At 45.2% G+C, this 22,979-nt stretch overlaps 6 protein-coding genes across 6 annotated transcripts; 3 read left to right on the top strand and 3 right to left on the bottom strand.

The window, feature by feature from the left end:
- Positions 1-298: 298 nt before the first annotated feature.
- fmpA (fructosyl amino acid oxidase fsqB) lies at positions 299-1,806 on the top strand (the record flags this gene model as incomplete). The annotated part of the gene is made up of 2 exons (XM_056672614.1): positions 299-347; positions 410-1,806. The coding sequence occupies 2 exons, from the start codon at positions 299-301 to the stop codon at positions 1,804-1,806; spliced, it is 1,446 nt and encodes a 481-aa protein (XP_056536133.1).
- A 91-nt stretch (positions 1,807-1,897) lies between these two features.
- N7500_001467 (uncharacterized protein) lies at positions 1,898-2,854 on the bottom strand (the record flags this gene model as incomplete). Its single annotated transcript, XM_056672613.1, has 1 exon — positions 1,898-2,854. One exon carries the CDS (start codon positions 2,852-2,854, stop codon positions 1,898-1,900), a length of 957 nt encoding a protein of 318 aa, XP_056536132.1.
- A 2,067-nt stretch (positions 2,855-4,921) lies between these two features.
- On the bottom strand, positions 4,922-6,664 carry N7500_001466 (M20 family metallo-hydrolase; the record flags this gene model as incomplete). The annotated part of the gene is made up of 6 exons (XM_056672612.1): positions 4,922-5,000; positions 5,057-5,872; positions 5,933-6,047; positions 6,116-6,406; positions 6,474-6,584; positions 6,634-6,664. 6 exons carry the CDS (start codon positions 6,662-6,664, stop codon positions 4,922-4,924), a joined length of 1,443 nt encoding a protein of 480 aa, XP_056536131.1.
- Positions 6,665-6,999: 335 nt separating this feature from the next.
- N7500_001465 (uncharacterized protein) lies at positions 7,000-14,033 on the top strand (the record flags this gene model as incomplete). The annotated part of the gene is made up of 4 exons (XM_056672611.1): positions 7,000-7,584; positions 7,644-10,537; positions 10,621-11,215; positions 11,262-14,033. The coding sequence occupies 4 exons, from the start codon at positions 7,000-7,002 to the stop codon at positions 14,031-14,033; spliced, it is 6,846 nt and encodes a 2,281-aa protein (XP_056536130.1).
- A 1,218-nt stretch (positions 14,034-15,251) lies between these two features.
- N7500_001464 (uncharacterized protein) lies at positions 15,252-16,508 on the top strand (the record flags this gene model as incomplete). The annotated part of the gene is made up of 4 exons (XM_056672610.1): positions 15,252-15,656; positions 15,711-16,000; positions 16,065-16,278; positions 16,488-16,508. 4 exons carry the CDS (start codon positions 15,252-15,254, stop codon positions 16,506-16,508), a joined length of 930 nt encoding a protein of 309 aa, XP_056536129.1.
- A 415-nt stretch (positions 16,509-16,923) lies between these two features.
- On the bottom strand, positions 16,924-17,829 carry N7500_001463 (NADP-dependent oxidoreductase; the record flags this gene model as incomplete). The annotated part of the gene is made up of 1 exon (XM_056672609.1): positions 16,924-17,829. The coding sequence occupies one exon, from the start codon at positions 17,827-17,829 to the stop codon at positions 16,924-16,926; it is 906 nt and encodes a 301-aa protein (XP_056536128.1).
- Between the last annotated feature and the right edge of the window lie 5,150 nt (positions 17,830-22,979).

The raw sequence follows: 22,979 nt of genomic DNA, 5'->3' as shown, positions 1-22,979 counted from the left end.
ACCATACATCTCAAGAACACGACTATGGTGATCTCACTTGTTTTCAGCCGAAACATTCAATCCCCGAACTCCGAATTAACGAAGTGAGGCATGGGTGGGATGTTCGGCCCTATGCACCGATCCCGACTCCGAATTTGTGAAGAATGGCGCAAAGGACAACAGATATTCGGAGTGAGCCCAGGGCAAAAAACAACAATAAACTCACGTTGCTAGGTTTCATTCCCCGTGGTCACTTAGAGTCCGTGGGTGCATTAACAATTTTGATCTTCTGGGCCAATGCTTTTGGACATTTCGAGGTATGGCGTTTCCTCGGTCGATTATTATCGTTGGCTCGGGTGTCTTCGGACGTAAGTAGATGAAAAGCTATCAATTATATCGCAGAATGTTAAACTCTCCTGAACATTGACAGTGTCAACGGCCTATGCAATGGCCAGAGACAGCGCATTCGCCAACACATCCATCACATTGGTCGATAGTTGGGAATTTGAGCCGTCCGGGACACCGAGAGGCACCTCTGTGAGCAATCCAGGCGCTGCAAACCACGATACATCTCGGATCATTCGGAGTGAATACCCCCACGGACCGTATGCAATTCTTGCAAAGAAAGCCCATGTTCAATGGAGGGGGCCATGGGGTGAGAATGGCCGTTATGTGGAGCGGCGACTTTTGCTGTCTGCGCAGGGGAGCTCATTGAGGGGCCCAAAACTCCCTGGTGAAACTGTCAACTACGTGAAAAACGCGTATGAGCTTAGTTGTGAATTGTCCTCCGGGGGCAAAGATGGCCTTCCAGTTCTTGACTCCTTGGATCGAATACGTGCCGAGCTCGGAATTTGGGATTCTGGTGATACTCAGAACATGAAGAAAGATCTCCGTGGTTATATATCCCAAGACGCCGGATGGGCTGATAGCAGCGCTGCTATGGAATGGCTACGGCAGAGGCTTCTCGAGACTAGTCGCGTCCAGACTCGGACTGGAAAAGTCGAAAGTCTCATCTACATCGAGTCTGCCATTGCAGCGGGACAGGATGCTATAGTTGGAGGAGTTCGCCTAGACAATGGACAAGACCTGTTGGCAGATCTTACTATCGTCGCCGCAGGCAGTCATACTCCACGACTCCTCGGGATGGACAAGCTATGCGATGTCTACAGTGAGCTTGTTGCCTATATCCAGCTTTCTCCGGAAGAGTGCCTTCATCTCAAACAGTTGAATTTTCCCATCATCGTCAATGCTGATCGCTGTGTGTTCGCGATTGCGCCTGACCGTGAAGGATTCCTCAAATTGGGGAAATTCTCTCACAGTGGTCTGGTCGATGTTCGCCAGTGTGCAGGAATTACCGTCGGTCCTCGTCAGCATCGCCGAGCCCCTCGTGAACAGTGGAGTGATATCGAATTTGGCTGGGGAGGCGAAATTGACCCGTCCAAGGATATTGACGAGCAAGGCCAACAAACCCTGGCGGACTATCGGGGCTTCCTGGCTGAGCTGTTTTCCTCTTCGGTAATCCAAGGAGAAGCAACACCTTTTGCAGATCTTGCTCGGCGTCCATTCACCAAAATCCGCCGATGTTGGTATACAGATACACCCGCAACTGACTTTATTATCGATTACCACCCTGCATCTGCTGGTACCCTTTTTGTGGCTTCTGGAGGCTCAGATCATGCCTTCAAGTTCTTACCAGTGATTGGAGAAAGTATTGCGGGTATTGTCCTACAAGGTCGAGGCGTTCCATGCGATGCTGATGATGATGACAATTTGACCGTGCTGCGTGAAGCTTGGAGATTTCCACGTGTTCCTAGAAGCAATTTGTAACAGCGTATCTGTTACTTGAGAAGAGCTCCCTTATATACATGTGAAGTCCCTTCAAATAACCATCAAAAGTCCTCCCAGCGTTCATTCTTTGTCATTTTTCAAGGTTTTTTAAAGCAGCTTGGATTTTTCGTATAAGGGTAATGGCCCTTACTTCTCTATTGTCAGCCCCATCATCTGTTGAAACATCAACATGATCATAAAGCGACTCCAGACAGGCCATCATCTTGTAGCCCAAGAGTCCCTGGTTTGGGACCGCTGTTGTCCCCTGTGAAGAGCCAACTAGAATCGTTTCAATCTTTTCCAACATGTTTGAGCTGATATACAGAAGGAATTCCATCTGCAAAGTATTGTTTCCATCCAGTTTGAAGCCATCCAAACTAATCCCTATCAAGGTCGCCGGGATTTGGGGGACGGGCTGGATTACAGATTTCAGAATATAAGAGAAGAGGCGCTCGTATTCCTCCAGGATATAGGCATAGCATGAGAGAATGGAGAAAAGAATGGGAGTATCCAGTGTTGAAACGCGGGGTGGTGTCTGATGCAGTGGTGCTGGGCTAGGTGGAGTGGCGGACAGATCTATTGTGTCCTCTAACCTGGCAGGCGACCATGTATCGTGGCCAGCACGAGGGCTCACATGTCTTTGAAGATTCTGGAGCATATTTAGGAACTGTTGGCAGTGCGTCAAAGTCCATCCGATGGAGAGGGGGACAGAAGAACCAGTCCGTGTAGGAAGGGGCTGGGATTTGCCAAGATCACTGTGACCCGCTCCATGTCGATTCGCTCTGCTTTGAAGTAGCGTGCTATTGAGCTCTGCCAGCCCTTTCAGATATTGTGAGATCGATTCTGGGTCTCCGCCGGTGCCGGAAGGGTGTGAGCAGGCTGTCATGTCGGAATCCGTGGAGCAATCTCTTGACCGAGTGGATCGACCCTCCGACAAAAGGCCCTCAAGAACCCGGTCAAAACGATTATCTTGAGAGACGTTGGCTTTGAGTGTTGGCAGTGTACTAGAGCCTAGCCCACTGAAGGATGGAGTTTGGGGAAAGGGCATAGTAGATGGCATATCGAGGTCAATGTTGCCACACCACGCCTCGTCATCAGGACAGATTACTGGCCATTCCGGTGATTTGAAATCAGAGTATACGCCCAGAGAGTTGGAGGAATCGAGACAGGTCGCTGGCTCTGAAGAGATAGAGGGGCGGGGATGCTCAGTGGAGGGATAGGATCGTGCCGATGATTTCCCTTGATATCTCGGATGTCGGGCGTCCGTCCCTCTCCTGTGAGATGTTGATCTAGCAATATAGCATTCAACTTGGGCTTTTCTACAGCGATCACAGGGGGTCTTGTTGCGAAAATCTCCGCTTTGTCGATCGATGACGGTGTTTCCCAGTCCCACGCATCGAAGCTTTTGACCCCGGCATCGGTCACAGGCACTCCGTCTGTCTATATCCATGTCGTTTTCAATCCCTCAGATGCAGCCTCGGAATGCGAATGGATAAAATGTGGACTGTTTCTGCGTTGACTGTATCGAGCGCCAACCTTTAAGTCACGAGTCCATCCCCGCCGGAGATTAAGCCGGCCATTGGAGATAAGCAATTAGGCCCCCAAATGTATGATCGTGGCAATTTACATCCGTTGGGTGAATGCTTACAGCGATCAAGACAAAACAAGCGTCCTTCACCTTTAAGACAACCAATGAGCTTGTCCCCTAATTCGGGGCTGTTTGATGCCGAAAGCCGATTATGTGTCTGACAGGCGGGTGCATGAAGAAAAGCTTGGCTGCAGGAGGCGATGTAACTGTCTGCTGTGTGAAAGCCCTTCGCCTTCACGCCTTGAAAATCCCAGACCTCCACGCGGCCACGGCTCATGATCTGCAGCGCGTGATATGTCCAACAATCATTGCCCGATGGGAATTGATGCAGACACTCACAAATTGGTTGACCTGGGTATAGGTACTGATATTGATACGGTGATTTTGATATAGATTGATCTTCATGATAATTGAGTAAGGCCACGGATATGTTCCCGCACGGAGGAATCTACGTAAGGAACTCATATCAAGGACACCAAGGAAGACACCAGGGTCTGGGGTCCGGGGTCCGGGCGGGTTCGGCACTCGCTTACGTGATAGACATCTAGGTCTCACTGAGGCTTTTACCAGGCGGTTGAAGCGGGCGAGGTTTAAATGTACCTGAAAGATATGAAGTTGTCAGTGATCAGACCGGGCAAATTTCTGCGACCCAATAAAAGTAGTCATCATCCTGAAACAGGCATGGCTCTATTACCCCTGTTGAGCAATTTGTCACCAGGCTTACATCCAATATAAGTAATATGGGGGGTCGTAATTGACTAGACTTGGGGTCCGACGGTCTATCCTTTTAGGCGAATGATCGATGAGATGTGACGAATCGGAACAGCGAACTTTTCGGTCAAAATGCGGAAGTGTTGGAGCCTCTTCTTCGCCTAGGCACAGGTCAGAGGGAGTGCGGATATATCTCGTACTCCGTGTTCCGTTCTCCGTCAGATATATGCAGCAACGATTCACACTAACAGCCAACACGAAGCTAGCGTGTACAATATAGTGGCACGTCTTGGGCTCATTGGTACAAACTAATGCGTCCTATCGGAATTGAGTAAACCAGGTTACATGTGTTCCTTTACACTCTTGGTCCATTTGTACCGCAAAGATCACAACATGTCTCCAAGATCATGGCAAAAAAACCGAGTATTGGATAACAATAAGCAAAATATCACGGCCACGTGTAATGCTTGCATATTATTCTGAATAGAATTCCAGTACATTCCACAACCTATACGGGTGGATGGAGATGGTCTCTCATGTTGTCATTCTATGAGTGGTCGGCCCTGGACTAGGAAGAAGTGGTTTATACAACAAATTTCACCAGTAATATCCCATTTGACAGGCGGAATACGATATCAAATATTTCAGTCCCTCTTCCTGACCCTGTGAAAACCTCGGCTCTACGTTAAAAATGTCTAGGAATGATCATCTGAGTAAAAAAAAGCGATATAAATCACCATTTTTCCATTTTCTCAATTCATGAAGCCGTTGAATGATTTCTCGCCTAGTTATATCCGGGGCTATACTTTTACCCGGCTACATGGAAGATATCTTCCTTCGTAGTAGAGCGTCATATGCCAAGATCGAGTGCAGCAAGGCTTGCGCACCATCCTCACTGTGTAGAGATCAGTAAACCTGTGGATCAAAACTACGACAAGGGGGTTTTCATACCATTGTTCCTTGCTAGTGTACTCTTCTGGCGCATGGCTGATTCCACCCTGGCTAGGCACAAAGATCATGGCGGTTGGTACTTTCGTGGCCGACAAAGCGCTATCATGGCCAGCAAACGAGTCCATCCGCATCACGCCACTGGGGGCGGCCCGAGCCTCGGCCGCCGCTGCAACACATGCGACTGCAGCAGTATCAAAGCGGACAGCGGGGCTGTGCCATACTTCATCTAGCTCAAAGGTGATCTTAGGGTTCTCTTTCATTGCCACGTCCATGTTCGACTTGATTTCTGCCTCCATTTGACCCAGAGTCTTCGCCGACGGGTGCCGTAGATCAATGGTAAATTGAGCATGGCCAGGAACTGTGTTAGAAGAGCTTCGCTCTAGGGTAAGTACCCCAACTGTTGCAAAAGCACCATGTAGCCGAGCCGATGCCTCTAGACTTGCGATGATCTTTGCTGACGCCACCAATGCATCCGCTCGGGCTTTCATCGGCGTGGATCCGGCATGGGCTCTCTCACCTTTGCAAGTCACCTTATACCATTTTATTCCTTGGACTCCTTCAACTATTCCGATACGTTTTCCCTGGCGCTCTAGGCGTGTGTTCTGCTCGATATGCAGCTCGAAGTGACCGCTGAGGGGGTTGCTCCGAAAATCCGATGCAAGAGGGCCTAGATAGCCGATTCGTTGCAGTTCTTGTTTCATCGTAGTCGGGTAGGGACTTTCATCCCGCGTGAGCATCTGTAGAGCGGCCGTTGTACTCGAGTGACCGGACCATACGGCCGAGCCTGTGCACCCTGAGGTGAATCGAGCGCCTTCCCTATGGTGCAAAGAACGTCAATATCTTCCAGCAGCTCGAACTACACTATGGATTGCATACTCGTTGGTCCAATTCACTGCTGCTAAAGGGGCATATGTTTGGAATCCGGATTCTTGGATAGTGCGCAAGACTTCTAGTCCTGCAATCACGCCCAAAATGCCATCGAAACGTCCCCCTATTACTCAGTCACCATTAGTATTTTACCCTCAAAGTGGCACATCAGACTTCAGCCATGAAACTCACCTGCTGGCTGTGTGTCAAGATGACTTCCCATTGCAATTGGAGCAATATTCATGTTTTTGCCCGGCAATATGGCGAAGATATTCCCCACGGCATCGATATTTACCTGACAGCCTAGATCCAGCGCACTCTGGCAGAACCAGTCTCTTACCAGCTTATCCTCGTCAGAGAGTGAAAGTCTTGCCATGCCAGTGGTGTGACCAATCTGACCCCATCGCGAAGTTTTGAGGATGTCCTGGTAGAGTCTCGTGCCGTTGATACATAGCTCAGAGATATCACGTCCGTGGCCCGTGGCTTGTTTGGAGCAAGTCAGCTTACATTAATTCAGATGACTGGGCGGAGGCTTCAATTATGCTCATACCATGAGACACCGCGGCTGATGCTTTATGGGATAAATCACACAACGGGGCCGTAGCGGACCCATGGTCCACTTCTCTTTTAGAAGGTGGCCGATCACCAACGACTCGAAGATCTGTCAAGATTTAGTCGAAGAAGAAGAGTAGATCAGTGCTATTACACACAATCAATCAAAGTGGAATCTAATGCCCTCATTATGCTCGATGGCGACGGAGTATATTCAATGCATTCTCAACGCGAGCAGTAGTCTCAATCTAAATAAAACACATCGACCTCAACTTGTGCAAATACTGTGACAATGTTCAGGGTCATTGGTCAGGATGAGTGCTCAACAGTCTGGTCGGTTTCGGTGCCGATATGTTTGGATTCGGGGTCGGGGTCGGACAAGGTCGGACAGTCATATATTCGCCCCGAACCCGTATCCTAAGTCGTTGTGATACCAGCAAGTATACAACATAGTGTATAACGATATTAATATAGCAATAATTCCATACCGAAATCCTCAAGTCGTTCAGACTGAGTACTCGATCATGCCTTTGCTCATTGGATCCTTTCAAACGCCCACGGCTGTCAACACAGAATTTCTGTACGAAACGGAAGTATCTGGCCAGCCATTTCACTCAAGAAAGGAGCTCGGCAACAACGACCAGGAAGATGAGTCAGATATTGTATCTGTTCAAAGCCCAAAGTCTAATAAGAGTTGGAGATGCAACTTTCCTGTGTCAATGACTGATGGGTCACCGGAAACGTCATCATCCTCATTCCGTGTGTCATTTGCAGATGATGACTTCCTTGCAATATGTGATGGGTCCGGATATGCAGTCGCTGCTGTGATGAAGGCGGGTTGGTCGCTTGTCCTTCACGCATACACAGGAGTTGAGAGAGTCTGTTTTGGGGACACGTCTTCCAAAGAGAACCCATCCATATTTGGCGTTGACCTTTCTCTCATCAAAACGCCTGCAGAACTCTTGAATCAGATTGAAGGAGCTGAAAAGAGAGGTGATTCATTGGTATCGTTCAACAGATTGGAGAAAAGTGTTTTCAACACGGTCTTGGCGGTCAAGGATGGGGACGAGCCGATCACCACAGACGCGTCTGTTAACACACCCAACCAGGTAAGACCTCTAATTTCAAGTAGATTCACGAAGGGTATGATACTAATGAGAATTCCAAGGCCGTTATCTCAGCGAGGATTAATATACGGAGTTCTGAGGTCTTCTTAGATCTCAGTTACCACCCAGCTCTGGTGTCGGCCGATGTGGCCCGGGGTGTTTCCCGTACATTCCAAACAACAATTCGTTCAATCCTCACAAATCCAAACCAGCCACTTGCTGATGTTGAAAGGCTTAGTGAGCCGGACAAATTGCAAATCCTGCAATGGAATGAGAACGTGCCACCAGCTCTTCACCAGAAGCTTCACGATGCCTTCACCGAGAAAGCCTTAGATAATCCGGATGTACCAGCCATATCCTCCTGGGAGGGAGACTGGACATACCAAGAGCTTAATGATGCCTCCACCCGCTTGGGTAAATATATTGCAAGCTTGCGGGCTGGTCCCCAGGCTTCCCGAATGGTTCTATCGTGCTTTGAACGGTCGCGCACTGGCATTCTCGCAGTGCTTTCAATTTTGAAGGCAGGACTGACCTGTGTTCCGATAAATCCAACAAGCCACGATGAAGTATTCCTCCGCAAGGTGACTGGCGATGTCAACCCTCAGATTGTGTGCGTCTCTGCCACCCAAGCCCATCGGTTTGCCACGTTCAACGGGACTGTAGTGATCATCGATGCGGAATTGCTCGGCCGCCTGGAAAGCCTCGCGCAGACATCCAAGCCTGCTCCGCGACTCAATTCTGATATTGCTTTTATACAATATACTACTGGAGTGGCTGGATGGCCCAAGGGTGTGATCCAAGGACACACGGGCCTGTATACGGGGATCCTCGCGCAGGGCCAAGCGATGGGGTATGACATCGATTCAAGGGTTTTACATTCGGCTGCATACAGCACATCAGCAGGGATTGCCGAAATTTTTGCGACCTTTTTCTACGGCGGCTGTGTAGTTATTTTACCCGAACAGGCAAGCGCCGAGATGGTGGCTGACACAGTGAATGAACAAGAGGTCACCCACGCATGCTTCACGCCCACTGAAGTCCGAGAACTAGACCCAGCAGATCTTTGGCAACTCGACACTATTGTATTAGGGGGTGAGGCTTTGACTCAGGGAGATGTCGAGAAATGGGGGTTGGAAATGGCGCTGATCAAGGCATATGGGACTACGGAGACATCGGTCTACATCTCAACATCCAAAGCCCCCTCGGCCCACGTCTTTGATCCGTCGAATATCGGTGCCCCTTTTGTGGCCTCGATGTGGGTAGTTGATCAGGGTAATGTCCAGAAACTGGCGCCCATCGGGGCTGTGGGCGAGTTGGTCATTGGGGGCCCGACATTGGCCCTCGGCTACATCAAAAACCCAACACAGACGTCACAAAGCTTTATTTCAAACCCTGCATGGGCAAATACTGCAAGTGATAGTGCGGCACAACGCTTCTTTGTCACTGGTGACCTCGTAAGACATCTCGGGAACGGCGAGCTTGTCTTTTGCGGGCGGAAGAAGAGCTCGGAACACAATGAATCAGAAAAAGACGGCACCTTTAATAACAATATCCCTAACATTCATCCATTCAGTCTCCTCAGCGCTACTGAATCTACTGAAGAGGCTCTGGCAGCCGCTGCGGCCACATGCCACGTCAGCCCAGACATGATTGAGGACATCTACCCTAGCACTCCCATCCAAGAGAGTCTGTTTGCTTTGTCAAACAAGCAGTCGGGGGCTTTCTTGAAGCAACACATTTTCGAGTTACCCTCCAATCTAGATCTAGACCAGTTCCGCATAGCCTGGGAGCGTTCAATTCAGCAGTCTCCCATTTTGCGGACGAGGCTAATTATGACTGACTCATTTCGCCTTCTACAAGTGGTTGTTACAGAACAGCCAGTCTGTAAAGATGTCTCTGATCTAGAGATATACTTGAAAGAGGATCAAGCGATCCCTGTACTCTGGGGTTCACCTCTGTTTCGATACGCAATCGCCGCATTGCCCGGCCAGACAGCCCATTTGGTTGTAACCATGCACCATGCAATCTACGATGGCTGGACACTAGGTTTGCTTTTTGACCGCGTGAAGCAGAACTTTGACGGAAACCCTGTATCAAGTGGAATACCATTCAATTCGTTTGTCAAACATGTTCAGGGACTCGATCGCGAGCGGCTCGATCAGTTTTGGACAAAACAGCTGAGCGATGCCTCCGCCACCTTGTTTCCAGCTCTACCAGCTCCGACCTATCTCCCCACCCCCAACGATACCCATGTGGAGAATCTGACTTTCGAACGGGTTGTGGGCTCGTCGATTACGACTTCCACTCTTGTACGAGCTGCGTGGGCTTTGACGATCGCTAGGTATGCGGACTTGGATGATATCACTTTTGGGTCGACTGTCTCTGGCCGAGCAGCAGCAATCCCTGGTATCTCTACCATGATGGGTCCAACACTTGCCACCGTCCCGGTTCGTGTCCGCGTGCGCAAGGATTGCAAACTTCCGGATTTTCTTCGGCAGGTGCAAGAAGAGTCAGCAATGACCATCCCATTCGAACAAGCTGGAATGTACCACATCAAGCAGCTGACAGTCAACACACAAAATGCCTGCTCTTTTCAGACGGCTCTTGTGGTTCAGCCGCTTGTGACAGCCCCTGGGCTGGAAGCTCTCGGATGCCGTCGCGTGAACGAAATGTACGACTCATATCAGCCCTACGCCCTGACCATAGAAGTGGGTCTGCAAGAGAGTGGAGGCCTGGCCAGGGTTCTGTTTGACAATCAAGTGGTTGATCGGCCTCAAGTGCGGCGTATCATGGCTATGTTCAGCGAAACTTTGCAGAATATCAGCGGGGAAAGCCCGGATGTCGTCCTTGATGACCTTGCTACCGTCACTGCCAATGACGTCAAGGAACTACAATTATGGAACACAGTCCCCCTGGCCCTGTCGTTGAATGCGTGCATCATGCCTTCGAGAAACACGTCGCCCTGAATCCAGCCGCTCCGGCAATCGCATCCTGGGATGGAGATCTGACATATGGTGATCTGGATGTCTTGTCTAGCAGACTGGCAGACCACCTCATCGGTCTTGGCGTTACTCTGGAGATGATAGTGCCGTTGTGTTTTGATAAATCAAAGTGGGTGATTGTCTCCATGTTAGCAGTTCTCAAGGCTGGGGGTGCCTGTTTAACTCTTGATGTCTCTCACCCACCTGACCGTTTGCGTGGCATGGTCGAAGCTGTGGATGGCAAGATAATGCTCGTTGCAGAAGCACATCACTCCAAATTCAACGACACAGTTGATCAAATCATTGTTGTTGACGCCACGCTGTTTGAGATGCTTGACAACCAAACCAAAAAGCACTGTAATATTGTCCAGCCAAACAATCGCGCGTTCGTTGTGTTCACGTCGGGATCAACTGGAAAGCCCAAGGGGATCGAACTTGAACACCAATCCGTCTGCACGAGCTCCCGCGGCCATGCAGCAGTGTTTAATATCGGGCCCGGCTCGCGTTGTCTTCAATTTTCAGCGTTTGCCTTCGACGTCCATATATCGGATATATTTACCCCTTTGATGTATGGTGCATGTTGCTGCATTCCCTCTGAAGAGGACCGCATGGGCAATCTGCCACGAGCCATCAATAGTCTTAAAGCGGACAGCGTGTATATCACCCCCCACGGTTGCGACTCTATTCACGCCCGACCAGGTGCCTGGTCTGAAAAAGGTGGCTCTTGGCGGTGAACCGCTGACAACCGAGAACGCGCGTCTTTGGGGTGGTCGGGTCTTCCTGATCAACGTTTTTGGTCCGTCTGAGACCTCAAATTGGGTCACTTACCAGGTCGTGCGTCCAGACACGCAACAGCCATCCAATATTGGACCTGGTATCGATGTGAATACATGGCTTGTTGATCGACACAACGACTCTCGATTGGCGCCAATTGGCTGCGTCGGGGAGTTGTTCGTTGAAGGACCTATTCTAGCCCGTGGTTACTTGAATGATATGGAGAAAACAAATGCCTCATTTGTGATTGACCCCGCGTGGCTACCCGGCCCATTGTCTTCACCAAGGCGAATGTATCGGACCGGTGATCTGGTGCGATATAACAGCGATGGCACATTCGTGTATGTCGGTCGACAGGACACTCAGATTAAGATCCGCGGCCAGCGACTGGAGCTTGCGGAGGTGAACCATCGCCTGATGGAAATCCCGGAGGTGAAAACTTGTCTGGCTGTACTACCCAAAATTGGATTATGTCAAGGGCGATGTGTCGTTGCTCTCTCTCTTCGGGATTTTTGGAAGGACGGTTCCGCATCCATACGCATGATCGATCCATCTCTCCGCAGTGCAGTATCCACTCAACTTGCCGATATTCGAGATCGTCTCACGGAGACACTAGCTGTTTGGATGATTCCGACATTGTGGATTGTTGTGGAAGATATGCCGACGAATGCAAGCGGCAAGTTGGACCGCAACACGATACGCACATTTGTGGACAACATAGACGAGGAAAGCTATCAACTAGCATCGGACCTCCTTGTGGATAGTCACTTCCGGGAGCCTCAGACTCCAATGGAAGAATTGCTGCAAAGGGTCTGGAGCTCAGTCCTCAAACTTCCTATCAACCAGATCAGTGCCACAGCCTCCTTCTTACGTCTTGGAGGAGACTCGATCACGGCGATGCAAGTCATGTCTAAATGCCGGGTTGAGGGCATTTTTCTCTCGGTCCATGATATCCTCGTCAGTAAAACCATCACGGAGCTGGCAAGGCTAGCAACTACATCGCCGGAGGCAGCAAAGTCAGCCAACGAGGTTGAAAAGCAAACTGTCGCAGATCCCTCTCTCATCAACGAAAAACCTTCGCAAGATGGAACCGCGATGAAAGCTTTGTACGACACCATTCTCAGTCAAGCTTCGGTAAAACCATCAAACATCGAAAGGGCTGTGCTGGCTTCCGATTATCAAGTTTCGGCTTTGGAACAAATGCTACTTAACTTCCGTGGCGACCTCACATACCACACCTTTGATATCCAAAAGCCTGTGGACTTCAATCGTCTCGCCTTAGCGTGCACTGAGATTGTTGATGCTCACCCTTTGCTGCGCACTGTCTTTGTTTGCCATGAGCGCCAGGTCTATCAGGTCACCTTGAAGTCAAGCTTCGTGAACATAACGGACAGACATGACCAGCCGGATTTAACATCTTTGATCAACAAAGATCGGAGTAAACAGTTCTCACTTGGGCAGCCTATGGTCTGGTTCAAACTTCTTCGACAGAATCCTTCGCATGACTGTGACTCCTTTGTGATGCGACTTCCCCATTGCTTATACGACGCTTCTACTCGGGCATCCTTGATCGCAGACCTGCAGAACGCTTATTTTAGTTCCCATGCTCTTGAACCGCCACTTGATACTCGAAACTACTTTGATTTCCGAGACTACATTCGTCCCACAGCTTCGAAGTACTGGGAGCAGTATCTTCAAGGCAGTAGTGCCACACAGGTTGTGGCAAAGCCGTGGCCTCGGTTCCGACACGGCAGGCAACATACCCTATCTTCCAAGCTTCGCATGCAATCCTTGAAATCTTATGGAATTACGCCTGCAACGGTAGTCAAGGCTGCCTGGGGCCTTGTTTGGGCCGACCTATGTGGGCAAGATGATGTTGTGTTCGGTGAGCTTGTGGCGGGTCATGGCCTGCCCGTTGCAGCGGTCGATTCGCTCGATATCGTATGTGCCTCAACAGTCCCACTGCGTATACAGCTACATTCCTCATGGACTGTGCTTGATCTTCTCCAGGATGTTCAGGAGCGTCACCTGGCCAGCATGCCCTTCGAGTCCATGGGAGATGCCTCGATTGTCAGGGAATGCACTTCCTGGCCACCATGGATCCGCTTTGGCTCTGTGCTGAATTATTCCCCGCCACCAATGGCGGAGGACGTTGCAAGCAACACATTCCGTGCTACTGGCATTCATGGACATTTAAACCCGAGCTCTGATCTCAATATCCATTGCCAACCCCTACCTGTTAATATGGAATCGGACCCCAACCTGCTGGTCAACATCACGTTTGACATGGATTATATCGCTCCCACGTTTGTGGCCGATGCCATTCACCGACTCTGCCAGCGGATCCATGATTTCACCGCCAATGTGACAGCAAGTCTGAACGAATTAAAAGAAGGGCCGATCGGTGGCCGCACTTTACCACTTCCATTCAGTAATGGCCCCATTCAGATACCGGAGATGACCCCGTTAGATGCCCCGAAATACGATCAGGTATTGAGCAAGGTCCATTCTGTTTGGAACACGGTAATGGGTGAGAGCGACGGGATAGATATCCCTTTCTTCTCTCGCTGGGGAAGTCTCATGGCAGCGGCCCATTTTGTTGCGGCCTATCGGAAAATGGGTATTGAATTGACCATGGAGGAGGTATTGGAAGCCCCGACTATGCGGGCCCAAATTATTCTGTGCGCCGACCGATGATGCGATCACTTGTCTGTCCTGTTTATGATCCCTTAAATCAGAGTACGCGATCCCAGTATCCTAGGATTTTGCTTCGTCGTTTGAAGCCAAAAAGGAGCAATTGATGCTTATTTATCTCGCAACTTTGTAAGGTTCATCATGTCTATAAGAATACTACAATGTCTCTGTTGTGATTTCAGGCTGGTGTAGATCAGACATAAAGCTGCACCATCGTAATTCTTAGGTGACTTATCACTAGCCCCGTTCAGGCCTCAGCAAAGCCCATCAACGGGCTCGGGGTCCGGGCCCAAGGCCCAGCCCATTAGCGGGTTGGGGCGGGCTGGGCTTTGTGGCCTTTGCGGAGGTCGGGTCCCCTTATCTTCTGCGGGTGATATTTCAGTCCAATCATGGCTTACTCTGTAGACCTCCAACAGGGGGCTTCAAGGGTAATTTGACAAATATAGGAACTTACCCGGTGGGAATAGCTTCAATGATGATGTTACCTACCTACAATAAACGACATGGAGCGGTGGTGAACGCGGTCTAGGATCAGGCATAATTCAGGCAGAAAAGCAAAATCAGGCCGACATTCGGCTGCTCTTCGCAGATATGCTTGAAGGTATAATCAATGAACGGTGCAGGTTCCAAAGTCCCCGAATACCCGCACTTCCTGCATGGCGAAACTCGAACAGTTCTCTGATATTCTCATTTGGTATGGATTCCACGATCAGTCCACTTTACAGCAAAGTAACACGCTCTTCGTTGGCATGTTTGCCCTGCCGATCGCGTCATGTGAGGTGCGACGGTAAACAACCGTGCTGCAGCCGCTGCGCTGAGCTGAACCAGCCGTGTCAATATGCTCGATCGCGTCGCGGTGGGCTAAGTCGTGTGGCACTGGAGGAGCGGCGCAGAAAATCTTCTACCAAAAATACGGTTTCCATGACTCGGTCAAGCCCACAGCAATTGGCGGATGGTCAGATATGTCAGGATGTTGCCAGGGAGGAGCTTCCTGATAGGTTCTGCCAGCTTCCACTTTCTAACATACGCGACGGGACTTTGGGTGCGGCTTCATCGCCACAAACTCAAGTCAATATCGACGATATTCAGAATGATTTATTGATGAACGCTTACTATGACAACTTCCACAAACTTCACCCTTTTCTGCTGCCACGGAAACATTTCATACGACTACACCAAGCTCCAAGCAGAAAGCCCGCACTCAGATCCCTGATCGCAGTCATGCGACTTGTTGGGTATATCTATGACGCACGGGGATGGTCCATCGAGTTAGAAGATCAAGTAAACTCCAGTTTCTCACATATACCCTCAGGAGATCCTACTGTGGTCCAGTGCCGACTTTTATACTCCATAGCACTGTTCTGGTATGAAAAGCGAACCGAGGCCAAATTGCAAGTGGACGCTGCTATTTGGCTAGCCACTGAATGTAAGTTGTTTGAGCAAAACTCTGCATTGAAATATGGGGCCGGTGATCCCGTTTTGCAGGAATGCTGGAGGCGAACGTGGTGGATGCTCTACATTGTGGACGCATATTATGCGGGGACTTTGGGGACTATGAATTTGAAGGCCTTCGCTATTGAGTCTACGGTCGACTTGCCCTGCGAAGAGTCAGAATACGAGTCGGGGGTATGTGTGGACTGTATCTTTCTGAGGACGCAGTGACTTGCTGACCCGCCGCAGGATATTCCAGAGCCTAAAACCCAGGACGAGTTTGACAGCCGTGAATTTGCCCCCGATGATACCGCATTTTCATCGTTCGCATATTTAATCGGTGCCGTACGGTGTGCGGCTTTGGCAATATCCACAGTGCCAAAAGTTGCGAACAAAGACGACTCGATACAAACGATCCAGGCTGCGGACTCGGCCCTGGGTGGATGGTTACTCTTACTACCCAAGATAGATAAACAAGTTATGAACAAGACCGGAGAAATTGATGAGTTGATGTTTCAGGCGCACCTCGTCATACATGTGTGAGTCTGCTGCCGGTTTTTTCTGCTACTTACCGGAGGGACGTCGCTGACGACTAGCTTTTAGCGCCACCATTGGCTTACACCGGCCGTTTTCAGATCTTAAATTTAGTCGCGCAGAGGCTATCTCTAGCTGTGCCCGCGAGCCACCCCTCGACACTCTAACAACAGATCTCACGAATGTGCACACAATCCGAGTTCTCCGGTCCGCAGAGGCACAGATCAGACTTCTAGCATTACCAGCTTTGTATTTTCACCATACTCCATTTACGACCTGCATGGTTAGTGAAGGAACGTTGGCATTGCTTGCTGCATGTAGCTTCCGACTGGAGGGGAAAGACTTGGCGATCGCTAGAGGACAGATCCGAATGACCATTGGTTGTTTGAAGCAATTGGGACAGATTTGGCCAAGAACAGCGAGAAATGTTAGGGAGATTCAAACAATCGCCCACCATGTACTGGGACTTGGGTCTAAAGCTGCGAGTGGCAGCAGTGGAAGTTGCTCAAGTGATGTGCCAGACCTCTCTGGTTGCGAAAGACAGGAAAATATGAGATCGGAATTCGAAGTATCGAGCAGTATGGATATATTGCCCTCCTTGGGTTCGATTGATGATCTTTGCGGGTGGTACGACATTGGTGACCTTTATTCTGGTATTTCTTGAGGAACTGTTCCTCGCGAGATACTGTCCCGTCTTTGGCGACTGGGAATGTTCTCCGCGAGGTACTCGCCATGTTCAATGCAGAAGGACCCCTTTTACTCTATCCTCTTTACACAGTCTATGAGAATTCAATTCCGCTTTTTTGGGAAATCAGACATTCATCCTGAAGCCTCAGATTGACTCAATGCAATTGCAAATAAATACACATCATACTCAAGTATGTCCTCTGGCGTGACCACCTGGCCCGGTGCGCACACCTGTGGACGACTAAGCTGATGACTCACCTGCCACAAAATCAATCACTGCCTTGTGTGCCCTGTTCCTCTGTCTTGCATATGTCCAAGCCTCGATCGCTTCACTGAAAGGGAAAGCCTTGGTGGCCAGTGGTTCAAGACGGCCGCTATTGATCATGTCGCTTGCCTTGGTCATTCTCTCGGAGTTGGGGGACACGATAAAGTAGATATAGCGCACATGAGGGCGATTGACAGACTCTGTCGGTACAGCTCTTCCAAATGCCCAGGCGGGTGCAGGATCTCCGACAGTAACGATTGTTCCGTTTTCATTCAATGTCTCCCATGCCTGGGCCAGAATATCACCGCCAACTGTGTCTAGAACACAATCCACACCGGTTATCTGATGCTTCCAGTCTGGAGCATTGTAGTCAAGCACCTCTTGTGCGCCAAGACGCCTCAGTGTATCGTGATGTCGAGAAGAACTCAACGCGACCACGTGAGCACCGGTCAGCTGACGGGCAAGCTGGACAGCCATGATCCCAACTGCGCCAGAAGCCCCGGTGACAAGGACTCGCATACCTGGTTTGATTTTGGTGTGGGATTCAATTGCCTCCCACGCCGTGAGAAGTGGTATTGGAAGCGCTGCTGCCTTCTCCTGCGAAAGTGACTCTGGTTTCGGTGCAACTTCTTTGGGGAGGCATATCACGTAGTCGGCTTGGCCCTGGCCTCTGTCGGCTCTGAGTAGCGCAAAGACACTTTGACCGATTTTCAAGGGACCGTGATACTGAGGACCTGTCGCGCAGACCACGCCCGAGATTTCGTGTCCGGGTATATGAGAAGCACACGCGTATGGTTCGGGCCACAGTATTTCGTCGCCGGTGATTCCAGCAGCGTGAACTCTGATGAGTAGCTCGTCATTTTGAGGGGTAGGAGTCTCCATGTCAGGGTTTGTGAGAAGCTTCGGAGAAGAAACATGGCCATGTATTTGAACAGCTCTCATTGTCGGCCGTATTCAGAATTGTCTCTTGGTGTGCTGCAGAACCGTCTGACGCTTGAGGAAGTAGAGAAGACAAAGAGGAGTTGGCTTGATAGAGATATTATGGATGGCTCACGATCAGATCATATATCCTCAGTCGCAACTGGTGCACAACTAAGTTACGGTTTACTAGGGTTGCTAGTCAGATAGCCTAATTCCAGGTGGGTAGCCTAATGCTCCGGTCCCCGGTTACCCGGGGCCTCTAATTCCCGGCTCTACCCTAACTACGGGCGACTAAGTATGCCGTCTGTTCATAACCCTCTCGTTGGATAATATTACCAATGTTTTAGTAATCCAAAGGTCATACCTACCTAGGTACCTACCTAGGTACGTATTATAAAGGATAAAGGTCCTTCCACTTCTGATACTCTTTCACTTCTGATACTAGGTCATCCATCTACGTACGTTATCTATATTTCGGAGACAAAGCGGGCTTAATTCGTAATCGGCTCGGAACTTGGCTTAGGTATGTGTGGGGTACTAGTAGACTGCGACATCGCCCGTCCATGGGCACCTAGGAGGTGCCCATCGCCCATCCACAGTGGGCCTTTGGCTATTTAGATTTTCGAGTGCCCGTCTATAACGCCTAAGGCCCACGGGTATACCCACAGCGGGTATACCCACAATGCCCACTATTATATAAAGTCACTAAAATAGATACAGTATAACTCACTGACTTTGTATAATAAATAACTACTGTTTATATCTATTTTACTAACTCTATATCAAATAGTGGTTTTAATCTATAATACCTATAAATTTTACTAAAATATTTAGGTATATAAGAAACTAGTATATATATAATATAACTTAGAATAAAATTTTAATCGAAACATATTATATTATATAGTATTTTTATTAATTTATTAATTTATACTATAATAGCTCAAAGATATATATTTATAGTAGAGGGGAGTATATATATATATTATAGGATAACTATAAATATAAGTAGAAATATTTTATCCTTATTTAGTTTTATATATAATTGATATCATATTAAAGCTATATTTCTCTTCTCTTATATTTAACTTATTATATATACTCCGAATTATATTTTCTAACTATAGTTAGAAAATCACTTCTAGGAGGTAGGTATATAGATCATTATCTCTAACTATAGTTAGAAAAGCTCTTCTAGGAGGGTAAATAAAATATTTTTAAGGGATCTTCTAGGGGACTAGGTTATAAATAGGTCCTCTTAGGTTTTAATAGGTTATAAATAGATTCTCTTAGGTTTCGATAGTGTAAAGGATAAAGGTCCTTTCACTTCTGATACACGATCATCTATCTAAGTATATCATGCCCTAGGGTCTAAGCGGAGTTGATTTGTAATCGGCTTGGGACTTAGCTTAGGTATGTAAGCATAATAGTAATTGTAAGATATATACTATGGTGTGAGAGTATAAGATATATATTTTACCGGTAGTATCTAAGAGAACCTTAGATATATTATCTACGGTAAACTATATTATGACTCACAATATATCGCCATAAATCTAGGATATCATAATGAAGTCATTATATTATTAATGACTTTCTATGATATTCTATACTGCTAGAGCTTGCCTATATAAGGAATGGAGGATTCCTAGCTAGAAAACAATTAATTAATACAACTTTTCTTACCTCTCACCTATTATTATCTACTTAAGCTAAGTATAAACCTTTCTATATCTTATATAATATAATATTATATAAGATAAAGCTTACCTAATACACCTTCCCCTACAAAATATTATAACCTACTATTAGGCTATAATATTATTTCTGCTAAAGTGCTCATAGGTTATGAGCCCGGCTTACTACCTATTTCCTAAATAGGAAATACCGATATATCGCCGAGCCTTTCCCGAATAATTTCCGAATTACTATATTTAGTAAGATACTAAATATAGTACTATACTATATTACTAAATATAGTAATATACTATATACTAATAAGTATATAGTGATATATTCTCACAATTATATATAGTATATATTACTATATATAGTGAGCTATATATATAAGTATACTATTATATATAGTATACTATATATATATACCTAATCTCCGATATTTATTATATATCTTACTATAGCCTCCCTAGATAAGATATATCTCCCTAAACTTAGGGGCTCGGAGAACTATACTATATAGTCTATTAGGGTTAAAGTAGCCCTAATAAAGGATGACCTATATATACCTATAGAAACTCCTTCTATTAGTGTTAAAAACAATAAGGCTATATCTATTTTAAAGCTTTATTGTGATAATAGGCCCCTCCTATATCTAAAAGATATAGAGAGTGCTAATAAGGCCTAGCTTCGCTTAGAAGCCCTATATAACCCTAAGGGTTTTACTACTAAATATTTAACCCTAAAAGATTTCTTTAACACTGGATTAAACGATTTTAATTCAATAGAAGAATATCTTAATAAGGTTAAAACCTTAGTAGATAACCTTAAGGGTAAAGGTATTAATCTACCTAATTAGGTAGTAATAGCCTAGGTTCTTAATAGTCTAAATAATAACTATAAAGGGTTTATTCAAAATATAACCCAATTATTAAGAAATAACCCTAAATTATATATAGTGGAAACCTTATTTTCTAGCTTAATTAATAAAGCTAGGGGTAGGGAATCTTCTATATATAAAGGTAGTTATTATACGAATATTATGATACTTAAATATAAGTATTATAAATTGTATAAAAATAAGCCTTTTAAAGGAAAATACTACCAATACTATAAGGTTATTAGTTATAATACTAATACCTACTAGCTATTATTTCCTAATCTAGCTCCTAAGGGCTAGATTCTAAAAGGTAAAAGGGCTAAAAAGACTATTAAACCCCCTATTTCTACTACTAAGGAATCCTTTAGGGCTAAAACTATAAATTCAATAAGCCCTAGGACTCCTAAATAGCTAGAATCATAAGATCAGATTATATCTAATATAGTAGATACCCCTAAATCTACTAAAGATATAGATATACTATCTAATCTATCTAATTTACCTAAATTAGATAAAGAACTATATACTAGTATTAAAAATTAGCCTAATAATTAGCCTAATAATTAGCCTAATAATTAAACTAATAATTAAATACTAGATATAGATAATAATATAGAAGAGGTATATCCTCTATTATTATATAGTACTAAACTATTAACTAAAAAACCACTAGATAATATAGGATTAAATCCTATAAAAGAAAAAGTGGATTTTATTCTTAATAGTACTACCACTATTAGTACTATATATAAATTACAATATCTTTCTTCTGCTAAACCTACCACTACTATAGTAAAGTAGGGTAAAGCTAATACTATTAAAGTAACCTATAAGGGTGATATATATATAAAATCTAATACTAGATATATATACTTATTAAGAAATGTTTTCTATATACCTAATCTAGGTATTAATCTTATTAGTATATACTAGTTATCTAATTTAATAGCCCTATTTATAAAAAATAAGGTATACTTATATACACCTTTAAAGAAAATAGTTACTATAGCTAATAAGAAAGATAATCTATATTATATAAAAACCACTATATTATAAAGAACTATAAATACTATAGTAGCTACTAGGACTAATTAACCTAGTATACCTACTAATAGTAATAATAGCTATATTCCTAAAAGGACTATAGATAGTAATATAGTGGATAATATACAAAAGTGGTATATTAGACTAGGGTATATTAATATATAGCCCTTAAAAATTCTATTAAAGGCCCTAGGGATTAATATAACCCTAGAATATATTAAGGCTTTCCTTAATAAAAAATATAAAGTATATCTTTTATCTAAAGATAATAGATATATATATAGGAAGTTAAATAATCCTACTAAATTTAATATTTTAGATAGGATATATAGTGATTTAGGTGGTCTATTACTACCTACCTATAATAAATATAGGTATTATATCACCTTCCTAGATAAAAAATCTCGATATCTTTGGATTAGTCTATTATATTCTAAAGATAATACTTATAAAGTATTCAAAGATTTTAAGGTCTTTATAGAAAATCATACAAAAAGAAAGATTAAATAGTTCTTTACTAATAAAGGTAGAGAATATATTAATAAGTAATTTTAATTAGCCCTAAATAAATATAGTATTAGTTATATAACTATTCCTAGTTATACTAAGGAACCTAATAGGCTAATTGAAAGATTTAACCTTACTTTATTTAACAAAGTAAGGGTAGTGCTTATTTAGTCTAAAAGCCCTAATTATCTATAGGGAGAAGCACTCTAAGCTATAACCTATATATATAATAGGACCCTATATAGAACTTTAGGATTTTTAACCCCTTATAAATCATTAAATAGGGTAAAGCCTAATATAACTAATATTAGGACTTAGGGCTCTTTAGCCTATTATTATACAAATAAATATAAGACTAAGCTATCTCCTAGAAAGGAAGAAGCTATTTTAATAGGATATAGTGATTATAATCACTATAAAATATAGGACTATAAAAGGTAAAAATACCTATAGTCTAGGGATATTACTATATATAAAAATCAATTCCTAAAAGAAATATCTCGAAATATAGAACCCTATAGGACTAAGTTAATTAGTCCTAAAGACTTAAATTCTAGGGAAGTTAGTATAGATCCTAATAGTCCTATTAAGGACAATATAAGTAATAATAATAGAGTATTAACTAGAGGAGAAACCTCTAGAATTAATACTAATCCTAAATATAGGGTCGAAGTCTAAATACCTATATTATATACTATTAAGGATACTATACTAACTAATTATATTAGTTCTATTGAGACTAATATAGATAATAGGTTTCTATTAACCGCTTCACTATTAACTAAACCTAATAGCTTTAATAAAGCTATAAATAGTCCTAAAAAGGATAAATGGTTTAGGGCTTATTTAGCGGAAGTTAAAGAACTTAAAAAATAAGAAACCTATAAAATAATAGATATACTACCTAATATAAAACCTATTAAGGGTAGATAGGTTTTTAAGAAAAAACCTATTAATAGTCCTAATCTAGATAAGGACTATATAACTAATAGTAATAAAACTA

Source organism: Penicillium coprophilum, assembly GCF_028826855.1.
Source record: "Penicillium coprophilum strain IBT 35676 chromosome Unknown utg000002l_segment0_segment0, whole genome shotgun sequence".
Taxonomy (NCBI): Eukaryota; Fungi; Ascomycota; class Eurotiomycetes; order Eurotiales; family Aspergillaceae; genus Penicillium; species Penicillium coprophilum.
Note: the sequence above shows the minus strand (reverse complement) of the source record. Positions and strands in the feature narration are given on the sequence as shown.